The following is a 17,122-nucleotide window of genomic DNA, read 5'->3' as shown; positions in this document are numbered from 1 at the left end:
CTTATTTACACTACTTTACTGTTTCTTATCTGTTTTAAAAGGTGGATGTAATGTTCCTGGGTAGCATCCAGACTACCGTGAACTGAACTCTTCCACTTATGCAAGGGGGGACGAGTATTTGCACAGATCCCCCTTCCCTCTACAGTCCCCTGTGCCCTCTGTGTTTTGGGGGACCAAGGCTCAGACAACCAGCACTCAAAGTCCAGTGGAAAGGATGAAACCATGACTGGATATTCTTTTGAAAGGTCTACTGAGAAACAGTAGTGGAATAAAAGTTTTTTTTTTTTTTATCAACAACCAAATAATTCATTTTGAGGTTCATTCTTGAGTGCTGTTTTCCCCATGGGGACACAGGCACAAATCCTCCAAAAAGCAAAGAAATCATGTTTTCCTTCACAGCTACTCTTGAATTCATATGCATACTTATATGGATTCAATTAATAATCGAAGCAATCAGTTAAAACTCATATTATCTGACTCTTTCATAGAAACAGCTTTCATACCCACACTCATATGTTGTTATATTAATGTATCCTTGTTTTAATTGCAAAAAAAAGTCTATTTTTAAATACAAAGTACTTAATGAGAGTTGCCAAGGCCAATCCTTCTGGGGACTATCAGTCTCCAGCATTCCTTGCTAACTAGGCTAAGAGGCACCTTTCAAAGAGGTGATTTTCTTATTTTTAGCAGAGAGAAAACAACTGCCCCTATTTAACCCCAGCACAGCATTTCTCCAGTGGCTATTACTGGTGCCTTCCTCCTGCTTCTTCTTTGATTGGAAGCCCTTAGGGGGCAGGGAGCCTTATTATTAACATTCTCTATGTAAACCGCTTTGAAAACTTTGTTGAAAAACTATTACTATTACTATTTCTATGAATATTTATTCTGTTCAACAAAAGTTCCCGAAGTGGATTAGAACATAAGAACAGCCCTGCTGGATCAGGCCCAAGGAAGCCCATCTAGTCCAACATCCTGTTTCACACAGTGGCCCACTAGATGCCTCTGGGGAGCCCACAGGCAAGAGGTATGTGCATGTTACCTGGGAGGCCCAGGTACCACAAACCAAAACAAACAAGGATGATTGAAGGAAGCAATAATCACCATTTATTTTAACCCAGCGCTGGTGGCTCCTCTCTGAGCTTAACAGCTAGTCAGAGAGACGCGCGCAGCTGCCTGGGTCACAAGTTTTTATACTTTGGCAAAACTACATAGCTGGGCATCAACATTCAGCCCCAAAGAACCAATTAGTTCATTGGTTAACATCATTGTCCGTCATATTACAAATATTATAATCATTGCTAGTTAGACAAGCATTCCCTAGTACAAAGAAACATTTCTACTGCCTATTGATAAGCGAAACTGTCTTCCTCAGATAGCCTTGAAGTGTTATTTTTACAGGCCTTTGTTTTTTCAAGAGATACAAGGAAACCCCCGCCTTTTCCCCCTCTAGCCTGTCAGCAAATTTATGGCTTTACAGCTCGCAATTTGGCAAGGCAACTTGCAGACTCTATTAACCATTTCTTGACCAGTGCAAAGACACTTTCCCATTCCATGAGAACAAAGTGATTACAAAGCAGCTTTCAGAAAAAGCATTTTCCATTCCACATGCATGCCCTCTCTCCTGCTGTTGCTCCCCCCACTGCAACTGGTATTGAGAGGCATCGTGTCTCTGAGGCTGAAGATGGCCCACAGCCACCAGACTAGTAACCATTGATAGACTTGTCCTCCCTTAATTTGCCTAAGCCCCTTTTAAAGCCATTCAAGCTGGTGCCCATAACCATGTTTCTATGTAAACATTCTCTATGGAAACCTACACCGTTTACAGAAAGAATGGATGAATGAATGAGGATGGATCCCTGTCTCCAAAATGACGGCGGCAGAGACTGGAGGGATGCTGTGCTGGGGTTGGAGAGGGCCCAGGTGCTCTCCTGTAGATATATACAAGACTGTATCTAAATCGTAACAATCGGCGAACTGAAAGCAACCCTGGAGCTTTTTTTAATGACTTGGTGTTTCTGATTATGTTTTGGGATTGTGTTTCGTGGGAAAACATATGGGCGGGTGGGGATCTCCAGCATCGGCAACCTAAACGAGACTGTGGGCTACTTTGGATAAAAAGCGTAGGAGAGCTGGGGGGGGGAGGTATTCCCTGCGAAGAGGAACCCAGAGCAGCCGGGCCAGAGTCCCCCCCTCGCCCTCGCCGGATAAACGCAGAGAGGCGGCTCTCCAGGGTCCTGAGTGCAGGAAAGGGCTTGGAGAAGAAACCGAGGCAGGCTTCCCTCCCGCCCGGCCTGGCTGGCTGGCTTTCGCCCCCACCCCGCCCGGAACCGGGCGCTGGAGGAGGCAGAGGCGGTGGGAGGAGGAGGAGGCGCCCCCCACGGCGCGCGCTTGCAGGGAGCCCGGCGGTCGCCAGGGGGCGCTCCGTGCTGGCCGGGGCTGCCTGCTCTGGGCCTCGGTCTGTGGCGGCGATGGGCGAAGCGGAGAGCTCGGCTGGGGCGGCCGACGTGAAGGCGCCCTGCCCTGCTGCCGCAGCCGCCGGACCGGTGTCTGTGTCCGCCGCCGCCGGGCCGGAGCCCATCGCGCAGGCCGGGTCTGAGGAGCCAACGCCGAGCGCCTCCTCCACCACCACCACGGCGGCAGCAGCCGCGGCCGGCTCTTCCTCCTCCTCCTCCTCCATCTCCTCCTCCTCCTCGGCGGTGGCGGCGGCAATGACGGCGGCGGCTCCTCCTCCTCCCCCGCCGCCCCCTCTCCCCGCGCCGCCGGTGGTATGGAGCCCGGAGGTGGAGGTGTGCCTCTTTCACGCCATGCTGGGTCACAAGCCCGTCGGTGAGAGAAGAAGGCGGAGAGCAGGCCGCAACGCAAGCCTCGGGCTCGAGTAGCGGCTCCGGCCGGCCGGGGAGAGGGAAGCGGGGCTGAGCGTCGCGGATGGGAAGAGGCCGCCGCCGGGCGCCTCCGTGTCTCTCTGGCGCCCCCCGGAGGCTCTCCGCGGCGGCGCTCACCCCCTGGACTCGTCGGGATCTCCGAAAGTGGCTGCCGCCTCTGCGGCTGTGCAGCCACCTTCGGAGATCCCGACGAGTCAAGGGGGTGAGCGCTCTCTGGACTGGGGAGTCAGGCCCGCTGCTGCTGGGTTCAGTGGCGGGGCTTCCTCTTCAGTCAGTGGGATGAAGACGCCAGGCTTGGTCGCTGTTTAAATCACCCCACTGCGTTTGTTTTTAAATCTTTCCATGGTGCTTTATTTGCTTGTGTCTCGCTTAGGGGATTAAGGGCTGGATTCTCTTTTAAATGCATGCTTATAAGTGAAGTGGGTATTCAGCTCATTAATTAATTATTATTTATTTATTTATTTATTTATGTATTTGACAAATCGTCATCAGTGTGTGCAGTGCTTTACAGAGTGAGAACAAAAAGACAGGTCTTTGCCCCAAGGAGTGTCCAGTCTAGAGTAATCTATCCTGGATATTCAGATCCTGCATTAATTGGTTTTGTGGTGGTAGTTAATAGGTCTTTTTTCTGAGTAACAACAACAAATATTTATATACCGCTTTTCAACAACAGTTTCCAAAGCGGTTTACATAAAGAAATAACAAATAAATAAGATGGATCCCTGTCCCCAAAGGGCTCACAATCTAAAAAGAAATGTAAGATAGACACCAGCAACACTCACTGGAGGTACTGTGCTGGAGGTGGATAGGGCCAGTTGCTCTTCCCCTGCTAAATAGAAAGAATCACCACGTTTAAAAGTGCCTCTTTACCAAGTTAGCAGGGGAGTAAACATGCATTGGAGTGGGTTGTCTACATCTCCTTTCCCCTAGATAAATGCCTCTGGTTGTTTAGATTTTTTCCCCCCTCCTGAAAATGGGAAGGAAACTAATGGGAAAATATTTCTGTGACTTGCCACATTCAGACAGATACTGACTTATGTTCATTCTCCCCTCGCCCCCAGAAAGGGGTTAAGCCATTCACTGTCCCTAGCATAGCAGCCAGCACATATGACATTAAGAACACATTTCTGCCTTTCTGTGGTGCTGTTTGTATGAGCTTGAGAAAATTAATGCATCTACAGCAATCCATTTCTTGAATTAATGAAGACTATGCATTTCATTTAGCTTGTGTGCCCCCCTATTAATAGATACGGTCTGCCTGGTTTATATTTGTAGCTTTGTGGAGCTGCACCTAGTTCATAAACATTGCTTGGTCTGTTTGTATTGGGAGGTTTCTGTATGTGTTAGCCTGCTTACTACACACATATTAATCCATATTAATCACTTGCATCCAAATGGAGGGGGGGAACCAACTTTTGTAGACATTTCCCTGCCTGATTACCTAGAGGTAAGTAAAGTGTGCCGTCGAGTCAGTGTCAACTCCTGGTGACCACAGAGCCATGTGGTTGTCTTTGGTAGAATACAGGAGGGGTTTACCATTGCCTCCTCCCACGCAGTATGAGATGATGCCTTTCAGCATCTATCTATCTTCTATCTATCTATCTATATTATTAATTCTCCAAGATGGGTCATGCGTGGGGACGTGGTAGAAAGAAGGCAATTGGCTGACAGAGTTTGCAAGCAGAAGCACCTGATTGGGCAGTGGGGATTCCATATGCAGATAGGGAGAAGGAGCCTGTGAGAGCAGAAGCACCATGGTGATTGGGCAGTGGGGATTCCCTATGCAGATAGGGAGGAGGAGCCTGTGATGGTTAAGGTCAGTTGGAATGCAACTGTTACTGGTCAGAAGATGTTCTTGACTGTAGAGGAGAGGAATCTATATATATATAAGGATAGCAGGCAGGGGTCTGCAAAAAGACAGGTCGTGAGGGAGGAAAGAGCCCCTTCCGGAGAAGGAGGATGCCGTTGTGTGAATTAGATGAGGAAACAAGATGAACAAAATCTGTTAACTCAGGGAGGGAGGGAGGGAGGGAGAGATAAAAACATGAAGGGAGCGGGAAGAAAGAGTGGGGAATAGCAGGTGGAGGAGAGAGAAAGAGAAAAGGGGAGGGGGAAGAGAGACAGAAGGAAGGGCAAGGGACGGGCCTGAGCCTGTCAGCAGCCTGACAGGGGAATGAGTGGCCATGGCGGCACTGGCAACAAGGAAGGGCCCCGTCAACCACTGCTGCTGTTTGGGGCTACCGAGGCCATTGTCAGAGGCAGGCAGGCAGGCAAGGGATGGGCCCGGGCCTGTCAGCGGCCTGAGGGGAATGAGCGGCCATGGTGGTGGCAGCAGCGAGGAACTACCTGGTCAACCACTGCTGCTTCTCCTGGAGGGAGGAGCAGGAGTGGGGCTCGGGTGAGGATGGAGAGGTCTCTGGGGATAGGGGGCTGCAGCTTGGCCAATAGGCAGCAGGGTGAGGGGGGTGGAAGCAATGGAGTGCAGCCCAGGTGAGGGTGGGAAGATCTCTGAGGTGAGGGGAGCTGCGGGGGGTGAGCTGGGGGGGTGGAAGGGCGAGCTGTGGGGGGATGCCACAGGCTCAGTGCACAACTGCACAGATGCTCTGTGCTGGGTCAGCTAGTCTTTCTGTTTTGCTGCCAAAGACAACCACAGGGCTCTGTGGTCACCCAGAGTCAACACCGATTCGATGGCGCAACTTTACTTTAGTTCATGCTTGCCACAGAGAAGCTGATGAGTCTTTACAGGCCTGCATTAGTGGTCCTCTATAGCGCTATACATCGTTGGACTAGGTATGTCAGGGGAGAACTTGTGTCCTTTGCTGAATCCATGGATGATGATGTTGTGTTTTGTATTCAGACTGTTGTAGCACTTATTTTGTGGCATGGTGCCAAATCCACGTTGGTGAAACTTGCTGCTTGTCTCCCCTCCTTCAGGTGTGAATCGTCATTTTCACATGATCTGCATTCGAGACAAATTCAGTCAGAATCTTGGGAGGCAGATTTCTTCTAAAGTCATCTGGGACCATCTGAGCACTATGTATGACATGCAAGCACTGGTGAGTGTGTTGCCAGCCAAGACACTGAAGTCGGTGGCTGTGCTGCTACTGATCTGCAGGTCAGAGGCCCAGCTAGTATTCGCTGATGTACTTGATATATGCAGTCTGCACTGCAAGTAGAATTAGGTGTGGTTCTGGACAAATGGTGATACTGATGGATGCGAGGCTGTCCTGTGTCACATTCTCCTGTTTAAAGAGAAATAACTTGCCGTATTCCCAGTTCTCTTATTCCCTATGCTCTGCTGCACATCAAACTTGCACTAGCACAGACAAAACCCAAGTGAGATGAGCTCATATTCCCCCCTCCCCCGTGAAAGACTTGGAATACCCTAAGTCTTGTTATTAGGTCCCCAGCAACTTCTGATGTGGTGCTAAGGGACTTGTATTTTGTCCAAAGTGTTGGTTTTAACCTTTAAAGCCCTAAAGAGCACCTTGCCCCATGTGTCCCAACTTGGGCTTTTAAGATCTTCGTTGGGCTTTTAAGATCTTCGTTGGGCTTTTAAGATCTTCTTTGGAGGCCTGGGAGGAGAGCTGGTCTTGTGGTAGCAAGCATGACTTGTCCCCTAAGCTAAGCAGGGTCTGCCCTGGTTGCATATGAATGGGAGACTTGATATGTGAGCACTGTAAGAGATGGAGCCGCTCTGTAAAGAGCAGAAGGTTCCAAGTTCCCTCCCTGGCAGCATCTCCAAGATAGGACTCCTGCCTGCAACCTTGGAGAAGCTGCTGCCAGTATGTGAAGACAATACTGAGCTAGGTAGACCAAGGGTCTGACTCAGTATATGGCAGCTTCCTATGTTCCTATGCACCACATGCCCCTGCCAGATAAGGTGAGGCAGGTGACTCCTAGGGATAGGGCCTTTTCTCTCTTGACACCTTGTCTATGGAATAGCCTCCCCAGTGAGGCTTGTCTGGCGACAAAATCACTTTGTTGTTTGGGATGCCAAGAGAAGACCTTTCTGTTCACTCAGGCTTTTAAAAACTGATATTTCAAAAAAGGTTTAAAATGTTTTGTATTGTATGTTATATTGTAATTAGTTTGGGGTGTTAATTGGATATTTTTTATTGTTGTGTTGTTGTGAGGCACTGAGAGAACAATTTGTTATAGGGTGGCTAACAAATAAAATTTATTATAATTATTACTAAAGTAGGTTGGCTTTCCTGCCAGTGCAGGTAGACAGTCTGATAAGGTTTGGAGGAGATGGAGCCAAAGAGCCTTCATCTCGCACTTCCTACTCCAGCTCAGGGCAAAACCTGTGACTTACCTGTGCAGAACTAAAAAGTAATCAGAATGGTGGGGGGCACATTATACTTTTGAATTTCTTAGAGTTGACATACAATAGGATTTTTGTATGATTTATCGTCGGCCTTGCATATTACCAAAACTCTGATATAGATTTTATAAAGATGATTTTTATTTAATTTTAAAAAAGATTTTATATCCAAAGAGCTTGTGACAAATATTTTGTTTATTAACTTGTAAGCAGTTACTTGTTGGATTGAATCCAAACATCAATGAGTGAAAGGGGAGGGAAACTAGTTGTAGGCACTGTCATTCAAATGCTTGTGCAACGGCTTGCCCAGTGCTCCAATAGGTAGATTCTAGGCCAGTGATTTTCACTGATTTTGTAGCAGGGGTGTGCACCATCCCCTGTGCCTTCTGCTGCAGACCTGTGCTTAGCCCAGTGACAACACACACACACACCCAGTAGCATGTGCCCCAGTGGCGAGGAGTGGGGGCACGTGCCGAAGATGCTCGCCAGGCACTTTCCTGTCTTCCTTACACGGCAGCAGTGGTGGCAAGGCTGCCTCTGCTGCTCCTGCTAGCTGTGTTGCCGCTCGCAAGTGATATCTGAGAAGGGGGCTCTGAGAAGCAAGGAGGAACTATCTCCCTGCTCCCTGCTTCTCAGTACCGCTGGATATCAGTTGTGAGTAGCAGCAGCCTGCGGTGCCTGGCGAGGTGCGGGGGGGCACGCTGGGTCAAGCACAGGCCCGCAGCAGAAGTCATGGGGGAGGGTGCGCGCCCTGTTAGTGGGGGAAAGGGGGAGAGGCAAGTCAGGGGCCACCAGCGGGGTCTGTGCAAGCTGCCAGCGGCCCGCAGGGCATTCCGTGAAGAACACTGTTCTATGCAGTTCTTATGTTTGGCACGATAACATTTTGAAAGTGGAAAACATCTTTGGATTTAGTTTAACTGTTCTTTCGCAAGGTGAAAGCAAAAGGTGTAAAACAGACCAGAAGACATTTTTCCATGTGCAGAAAGGACTTTTGGGTTACATCCATTGATGAAAGAAATGGCCATCTTACATATTTCAATTTCTTTCATTATTATAGTTGCACATGAGAACCAAAATGGTTTTAAAATTCAGTGTCATCTCTGCTGATAAAAATTTCTGAGCGTCTTCTTCTTTATATTTGTTTCTCTAAGACGTACCCATGTCTAATCCCATGCATGGCAGCTCTCAGGGAGCTGCCGGATAGCCACGGGGCCAGAGAAAGAAAACACTGCAACTGGCAAGTGGCTGGCCAGCCAGCAGGCGGACAGCCAGAAAGCAGGGCGGGTGTCACAAAAGAAGGAGATGGGGACGGAGAACAAGAAGAAGGAGGTGGCTGTGGGTGGGCAGGCGGAGGAGAAGATGGGTGGGGGCAGACATGCAAAAAAGCGGCTGTGGGAGGAGAAGGCGGCAGCAAACGAGGGGCACAGATGCTCTGCATCAGCTAGTTAATTATAAATAATCAACAGAAGCTGTGTTTCATTCAAGTACCAAATAAAGCATGCAGTTTTTGTATCCCCAGTATTATTAGGGTGTAAAGTGAGCAGTTTCCTTAAATATGTAAAAGTGTTAATGTCACATCTTCTGCGGTATGGAGCAAAATACCTTTTAAACTTCACACACTCTGACACCCATTCTGTCCTTCCTGAACCTATACTCTATATCCAGTTCAAAATTAAGCAAAGTTATTTGCGTGTTTATCATTCAGAAAAAGATTCACCGGTCAAAGCAGCTTTATATTTGTTGTTTTGTACAATTGTCATCTCTGGCCACTTAACAATAACATACAAGGTAAAAATACATAAAAATTAAAAACAATTTAAACAATTTAAAAGTCAAAACAGATTAAAACCTAAACATTTAAAAAGCTGAAAAAGCTTGGGTGAAGAGGTGGGTTTTCAAATGCTTTTTAAAAATTGCCAGAGATGAGGAGGATCGTATTTCAGTAGGGAGCGCATTCCACAATCTTGGGGCAGCAACTGAGAAGGCCCATCCCCGTGTGGCCACCAGCCGAGCTGGTGGCTACTGGAGATGGACCTCTCCAGATGATCTCAATGGGCAGTGGGGCTCATAATCCATGATTATTTGTAGTTGACTTAAAGGTTATTCTGGGTAAATGCATGATTCTAAAGTTTGTATAATTATAAAAATTGTACTTTTGCATCTGTTAGAACAATATGAATTCTTCGTCTAAAGATTCTCTTTTTTTCTTTTTTTCATGTCTAAGCATGAATCTGAGATTCTCCCCTTCCCCAACTCAGAAAAAAACTTCATCCTCCCTGAAGAAATTATTCAAGAGGTAAAAGAAGGTAAGACCTGGTAACAGTTTTTATAACAGAACTTGGCATATCTATAGCAGAAGTGAGATTTGATCCAGGGACTTCCTGGTTCACAGCAACTTTGAACTCAGTTGTTTTAATTTGCCTTGCCTTTTGATGCTTCTGTTTAAAAAATAAGTGTTATCTGCTTTCCCTTTTCCTTAATCAAAAAGATAATAATAATATTTTAAAATGTTAATTTTGAATGTTGTAAGTAGTGAGCAACAGAAGACAATTGATGTTGGATTTCGATAAAATCTGGACTGTCTTTAGGACTGTAGTCCACATTTCATGACATTTATTTATTTATTTGATTGATTTATATGCCACTTTTCATGAAAATCTCGAAGTGGTTTACAATATAATTAAAACAATGCATAAATAAAATACAAAGGTACAGGTGATCTCAGAAATTAAAATAATACATAATTAAAATAGAGAAGCACAGATAATATAAATTTTAAAAATCTCTATTAAAATCTCAATAAAAACAATACTTTCATTCAGAAGCCTGAGTGAAGATTCATGTCTCTTACCTTTTCCCTAAAAACTGTCAAGGAGACTGAGGAACGGATGCCAGCCAGGAGAGCATTCCAAAGCCTGGGGGCAATGACTGAGAAGGCCCTGTTGAGCATTGAGTGTCGCCTGGATACAAAAGTGTCCTAAATGAAATTGTTTTAGGACCAGTCCAGAGAAACAATGGCCACGACATGTGAGGAGGAGAGTCACGTCGTAAGCATGCCTGCTCTCACATCATTTCAGGACATGCCGATGTGATCTCCTCAAGTCCTTTAATCGTGTGGTTAGCTGAATCACCCTGCTATATGCATTGCAAAATCTGTGGGTGGGACTGATTATGTGGTTAGTGGTGTGGGACTGACTATATTTTAGTGTTGTGGTTCAAAGGTCAGAGCCCTATTCAGACATTACGTTGTATGTGCATACAATGCTGCTAACTTGGCAAAGAGGCACCTTTTGATGTGGTGATTCTCTTTATTTAGCAGGGGGAGAGTAACTGGCCCTATCCAACCCCAGCACAGTACTTCCAGTGACTGTTGCTGGTGTCTATCTTATGTTTCTTTTTAGATTGTGAGCCCTTTGGGGACAGGGTTCCATCTTATTTGTTTGTTATTTCTCCGTGTAAACTGCCCTGAGCCATTTTTGGAAGGGCGGTATAGAAATTGAATGAATGAATACAGGTGTCAGAACACATGTGTGCATGTCTTCGTTGAATGCCTGCTTATATGTTCATTTTGAAAGTAAACCTAAATACAGAATACAGGTGGGAAGTGTACTACTATATGTGCATTGAACATAATATGTGAATGAATATGCATACAGATACTTTATGTGTATGTCTGTACGCATAGAAGATACATGGCTAACAAGTTTGGGAAAGCAAGACAAAGAACTTGTGATTGGATATGGGGGAAAGGACATACTGAGTCAACAGAGCTAATGGCAGGGTGGAGTCATACTGAAGGATTTCCACATAAGGTATACTGTACTTTAGCACTCAAATATGTTTGAAAGTGATTTTTAAAAAACTTTTAAAAAATTGTACTTGTATTTTTTGCACTCCAGTATCTTTCAGCAAAGCAGTGTTCCATAGTGGACTGCTACGAAGTGGATTCACTTTAAAAACAACCCACTATTGACCAAACAATTGGGACTTGTAGTCCTATATTAATTACACTACGTCTTGTCTGGTGTGGCTCAGGGGTTCATGACAACTATGGGCCTATCCCAAATAGTTTCTGAACCAACTCATGTTGCCGACCACACACTCAATTTGGTCTTTTGTTCGGATCAGAGGTGTGTTCCGTGAGTGGGGGATCCAGTGGTTTCCCTATTGTCATAGACGGACCACTACGTGGTTACGGTTGGTTTCACAGCCACAATCCACCCTTGCAGGGGTGGTGGACCTATTAGGATGGTCCACCCAAAAAGGCTGCTGGACCCAGTAGGATTCCAGAAAGCCTTGGAGAGTGTTGAAGTTTGTGTGGCCGGTGATTCTGTCGATGTCCTAGTGGGAACCTGCAATAGGGAACTTACCAGGGCAGTAAACATGATTGCTCCTAAGCGTCCCTTCCGATCTGCTTCAAAAATGGCCCCTTGGTATACTGAGGAGTTGCGGGGGCTGAAGCGGCTAAGTAGGCGACTGGAACACAAGTGGAGGAGAACTCTGCTCAAATCTGACAGGATGCAGCATAGGACCCATTTGAAGGCTTATGTGGTGCATGCAGCAAAAAAAAGATTTTGGTCTGCACACATTGCATATGCAGGTTCGCATTCAGCAGAGCTATCCCAGGTTGTGAGAAGCTTAATTTTTGCTCCTTCTGCTTTAAATCAGTCCCTGAAACGTTCTGCTGTGACACTTTTAGTGGGTTCTTTGCGGACAAAATCTCCTATATTTGGGCCAACTTGCTCCACTATTTCTGCAGGGTTGATGAAGCAGGTGTCCAGCAGTCCCCCTTGTAGTATTAGATTGGATCGGTTTCAATTCGTGACTCCTGAGGATGCGGTCAAGCTGCTTGGGGCAGTGCGACCTACCAGTTCCCTGGATCCTTGCCCAACTTGGCTGCTTCTATCTAGCAGGGAGATTGTAGGAGGTGGCCTAGTTAATATCATAAATGCATCGCTGAGGGAGGGTACGGTGCCTTCTTGTTTGAAGGAGGCAGTGGTTAGACCACTTCTTAAGACGACTTCCCCTGGACCCCTTAGCGATGGATAGTTACAGGCCAGTCTCCAATCTCCTTTGGTTGGGCAAGGTGATTGAGAGTGTGGTGGTCGACCAGCTCCAGGTGGTTTTGGAGGAAGCTGATTATCGAGGCCAGTTTTCAAACTGGCTTTAGAGCTGGTTATGGGGTTGAGAGAGCCTTGGTTGGCCTGATGGATGACCTCTACCGGGGAATCGGCAGAGAGAGTGTGACACTGCTGGTTCTTCTGGATCTCTCAGTGGCGTTCGATACCATCAGCCATGGTATCCTTCTGGATCACCTGGGGGAGTTGGGGATAGGAGGCATTTCTTTGCAGTGGTTCTGCTCCTCTTGGGTAGATTCTAGATGGTGGAACTTGGTGACAGCTGCTCCTCAAAACGGGAGCTATTATATGGAGTCCCTCAGGGCTCCATTCTGTCACCAATGCTTTTTAATATCTACATGAAACTGCTGGGTGAGGTCATCAGTAGTTTTGGTGCAGGGGTTATCCGTATGCTGATGACACCCAAATCTACTTCTCCTTTTCATCTGCATCATCAGGAAATGGCACTCATTCCCTAAATGCCTGCCTACAGGCAGTAATGGGCTGGATGAGGGATAACAAATTGAAACTGAATCCAGGCAAGACGGATTCATTGTGGGGCTAAGAATTTGAGGGATGAGTTAGAGCTTCCTGTCCTGGATGGGGTTACACTCCCCCAGAAGGAGCAGGTACGCAGCTTGGGAGTACTCCTGGACCCAGGCCTCACGCTGGTATCTCAGGTAAAGGCTCTGGCCAGGAGTGCTTTTTATCAGCTTAGGCTGATTCAACAGCTTTGTCCATTCCTTGAAGAGGATGATCTCAAATTGATCAGCTGGTAACCTTCAGGCTTGACTGTTGCAATGCGCTCTACGTGAGGCTGCCTTTGTACGTAGTTAGGAAACTTCAGTTAGTTCAAAATGTGGCAGCCAGATTGGTCTTTGGGCAACCCGGAGAGACCATATTATGCCTGTTTTAAAACAGTTGCACTGGCTGCCGATGTGTTTCCAGGCAAAATACAAAGTGCTGGTTGTTACCTTTAAAGGTCATTTATTTGATATAAATCAAATAAATAAATAAAATAAATAATAATAAAGTCCTGAACAACTTAGGTCCGGGTTACCTTAGAGACCATCTTCTTCTGCATGATCCCCACCTCACGTTAAGGTCATCTGAGAAGGTCCGTCTCCAGTTACCTCTAGTACGTCTGGTGGCGACTCAAAGGCGGGCCTTCTCTGTAGCTGCTCCTGGGCTGTGGAATGCACTCCTGGCAGAAATCCATAATCTGAATTCATTATTGGCCTTCAGGAGAGCCCTTAAGACCTATCTGTTTGGCCTGGCCATCCATGGTTTTAAAACTGTTTTAAATGTTAATTGGTTTTACGTTGTGTTTATCATTCTTTATTTTAATTGTTTTTATTTTAATGCAAACTGCACTAGCCATTTTTGAAAGGGTGGTATAGAAACCAATCAATCAATCAGTCAGTCTAAATAAATAAATAGTAACCTGTCACTCCTCATTTGTGGAGGTCTCTTCTTGTTAAATGCTGAAACATTTGAGAGGGAAGTACTCACAAGTTTTGGAAGATCGAAATTTTGCATATTCATATTTACAATTTTTTTTAAAGGGAAACCATTTGTACTTGGATAATACTTCCCTTGCCATTTGTCCACCTTTTATACTTTAGTTGTTGTTGTCTAATCTTTTCTGTAAGTTGTTTTAGAGAACTTTGTGGTATCTGGGGGATTGGGGAGGGAGAAGGCAGTGACAGATCCCTTTAATTCAGTGTAGATTGTTGCTGTGAGCACAGTCATGAAGTATTGCAGAAATTAACGCAAGTAAGAGGAAACGGAATGTGTATCAATGCCTTTGCCACAATCACTTGATCATAATCTCCTACCCACAGGAAAAGTGATGATTGAAGATGATATAAAAGAAGAAATTAAAGAAGAGATAGAATCACATGCAGGTCCCGAAGAAGGTAAAAGTTACTGATCCATGAAAGTCATGTCCTCTACAAGACAGTGTAGTCATCTGAGCCACATTTCCCAAGTACATCACCTGTGGGACGTGGTGTCAACTGTATAGTTTAACATGTGGGGAAATGGCTGTTCTTGGATTGTGAAATTGCCATTTCCCCCACAGCTGGGAACCCTCTGGAAGCATCTTGAGATATACTTTCTGCATTAATTCGGAAAGATTGGTTGTCACTCTTAATGGTCACGTCTATAGCTAAAAATGTCGGCAGATCAAAACCAAGAACCAAAAACAGACAGCTGTTTCAAAAACCTTTGGAAGTGCTTCTGAGGTTTTGCCCCATCGGTTTCTTTGTGATTATTTGAGTGATTGTGAGGGTGCACCCATGTCTTTGAGAAGTAATGTGTGAATTAGTTCAGAGGGATGTCAGCCTCAGGGAATGGTGACGTCACAGGCTAGACAGAACTCCAGCTCAGGCTTGTGTCCTCTCCCCTCCAACCTGGCTTTTGAAAAAAGTCTGGCAAGGAGTTAGGAGTAGGCATATCTCTTTCTACAAAACAGTCAACGATGAATCCCTCTAAGCTTCTCACCAGTGAGCCTTGACTGAGGCTGTGGCAAGAGCAGCCTACAGACAACTGAAGTGGGGAATGGCAAGTGGTGATGTGTAATCAATTGTAATCACTGTGTTATGACAGCCGAGCAGCATAGCCTAACAGAAAATAGCAGGAGCAAGTAGGCAATTAAATTGCCATAGCACCAAAGGGCCTCTAAAATAATAGGGTCTTATGCTGACTGCCAGAAGCCACTGGGAGGAAGACAGGGAGACCTCCCTGGAGGAGAAAAAGTGTCAGAGCCTGGGGACAGCCACCAAAAAGGCCGCCTCACCAGCAGCCCCCCATCCCACTTTGGGGTCTCTGATGGCTAAGTGCATAAGTAGATCCCTATGGGAGGAGGCCCATTGCAATCAGTGGGCTTACGTGCACTTAGATCTGTCTGTCTTGGATTGTTTTCATAATGTGATAGATGTGGTTTAAAGCATACCTTTTCATACAAGTGTTTCCATCTCCCTTCAGTGTATGTATCTATAGGAAGCCTGGCAAAAGCCGCTGAAAAAGCAAGCAACAAGGAGAAAGAGAGAAGCTCTTCAGAATCTGGATCCAAAGAAGGAGCGGATAAGAGAAAGCGGAATAGAGTCACGGAGAAGGTCTTAAATGCAAACAGCAATCCTTCCAGTCCAAGTGCGGCAAAACGGCGTAGGACATAGCCAATGGCTGAACAAGGCAAAAACATATTTTAAGTGCAGAGCCTGGGAAGTAGAGTCTAGGTAGCGCTAGGGGGAAATGAGTGGGAAAGGCACAGGCTCTGTGGGAATGCATGACTTTGGCTGTCTCCCCTGAGAGCAGATGGCTTGCTGGTCAGCAGAAGGGAGCTGGGCAGCGTCTGCGCTCCTAGAATTTTGGGAGGAGAGCAAGACCGGCTGCTTGACAAACCTGTGTCAAACTTGACTGAGCAAGTCAAGCAAAGGCATTTCTTGCATACCGCTTCCACACTATGTATTTAAACATCATTCCTGGACATGTTTGTGGAAACAAAGAGTTCTTGAATAGCTGACTTCAACTTCAGACCACTGTTGTGTCTTGAACTGCAGTTGCTAATTTTGGTGACTGTGTCGTAAGCGGTCATTGCTCTCTGAGATTTAGCAATACCAAATGTCAGCAGGCCTTGTTTAAAAAAAATCACAGACTACAGACCACTAGTGTACGACAAAAGAGCATTCTTTGCTTCTATTACATTCAGCTTTGCTTTTTGGAAACCAGGAGTATAAATTATTTTCAAGATGGTGCCATTAAGCAAAGCAAAGATAGTAGTATTGCTAGATAACAAACATCTTTAAACCAGGGGGTGTGGGCTATGTTTTATTTATAGGAGGCTTAAAATAAAGTGTCATCTGTATAATGGAAGATCAGCACAAACTGCTAAAGGTAGAAGAAATCGGGAGTCTTGTCTCAGCCACTTGTACTGTATTAATGCCCTAGCTGCAAAGTATTTCAGTACCGTTTAAAGTCAGTGAAGTAACAACACAGAAGGCACTTGCCAGACTAGGGCAATAATGTATATATCTTTTTTGTATTCATTATTTAATTTGTTTTTTAAAAGAAAACATTATTTTTACTAGGAGTCTTTAAATGGAAAAAGTGTTGAAAATGGTGATTTTTTTCATGTTCATTTACTTCTAAAAGTAATTTTAACTTAAAATGTTTTAGATTTATATGCAGAGTTGTTAAACACTGAGCATTTATCTTTTATGGATGTTCAGATAGTAAAGTCCCCCTCCCTTTATTTTGATGGAAAATCTGTATTTTATATGGAAAAACAAAGCAAGCAGAGAGTGAAGGTGACTAAAAAGTTGCCCAGTTACAACTTTGTGTTAATTTTGACTATTCAATAAAGAGACACAGTCCATATTTGCTGTTTTGTGGTAGTGACACTGGTCATTATAAATGGGAATCTAGCAGATATACTTTACTTGTATTGTATATGCCAGGTTAGGTTCATCCCAGATACAACTGAGAGTGGGCTGGTTCACAACTCTGCTGGTGTTGTGAGCCACCCAGAGAACAACTTTTTATGGGGCAGCTAACAAAGTGTATTATTATTATTATCATCATGTGAAACATCTGTTGAAGCTGGGCTTTGCACAACATCATTGTGCTTTGGGTGCATAAGCTTCCCCACAAGCACCCACTTCCCATCTGGGTTAAAAAAACAATACCCAGATTGATCATGATGTCTGAACCAACCAATCTAGGTTTATTCTGGCCTGCTTACTTCAAATCTGCCAAGATCTGAACCCAAGATTTTGAAGCAAGTGTCAGATCTT

General features: G+C 45.5%; 1 protein-coding gene across 1 annotated transcript; it reads left to right on the top strand.

Moving 5' to 3' along the window:
- Positions 1–2,241: 2,241 nt before the first annotated feature.
- MRGBP (MRG domain binding protein) lies at positions 2,242–16,706 on the top strand. Its single transcript, XM_053249388.1, has 5 exons — positions 2,242–2,826; positions 5,817–5,938; positions 9,434–9,515; positions 14,171–14,245; positions 15,315–16,706. Exons 1-5 carry the CDS (start codon positions 2,469–2,471, stop codon positions 15,503–15,505), a joined length of 828 nt encoding a protein of 275 aa, XP_053105363.1. The 5' UTR covers positions 2,242–2,468; the 3' UTR covers positions 15,506–16,706.
- Positions 16,707–17,122: the final 416 nt, after the last annotated feature.

The sequence above is a fragment of the Hemicordylus capensis genome, chromosome 4 (assembly GCF_027244095.1).
Source record: "Hemicordylus capensis ecotype Gifberg chromosome 4, rHemCap1.1.pri, whole genome shotgun sequence".
Taxonomy (NCBI): Eukaryota; Metazoa; Chordata; class Lepidosauria; order Squamata; family Cordylidae; genus Hemicordylus; species Hemicordylus capensis.
This window is presented reverse-complemented; position numbering and strand designations above follow the sequence as displayed.

Bases quoted from the DNA above. Each gene is read 5' to 3' on its own strand.
- MRGBP (XM_053249388.1), top strand. From the start codon at position 2,469: ATGGGCGAAGCGGAGAGCTCGGCTGGGGCGGCCGACGTGAAGGCGCCC. The intron at 2,827-5,816 runs GTGAGAGAAGAA...CCCCTCCTTCAG, and splicing joins GCTGGGTCACAAGCCCGTCG to GTGTGAATCGTCATTTTCAC. The intron at 14,246-15,314 runs GTAAAAGTTACT...ATCTCCCTTCAG, and splicing joins ACATGCAGGTCCCGAAGAAG to TGTATGTATCTATAGGAAGC.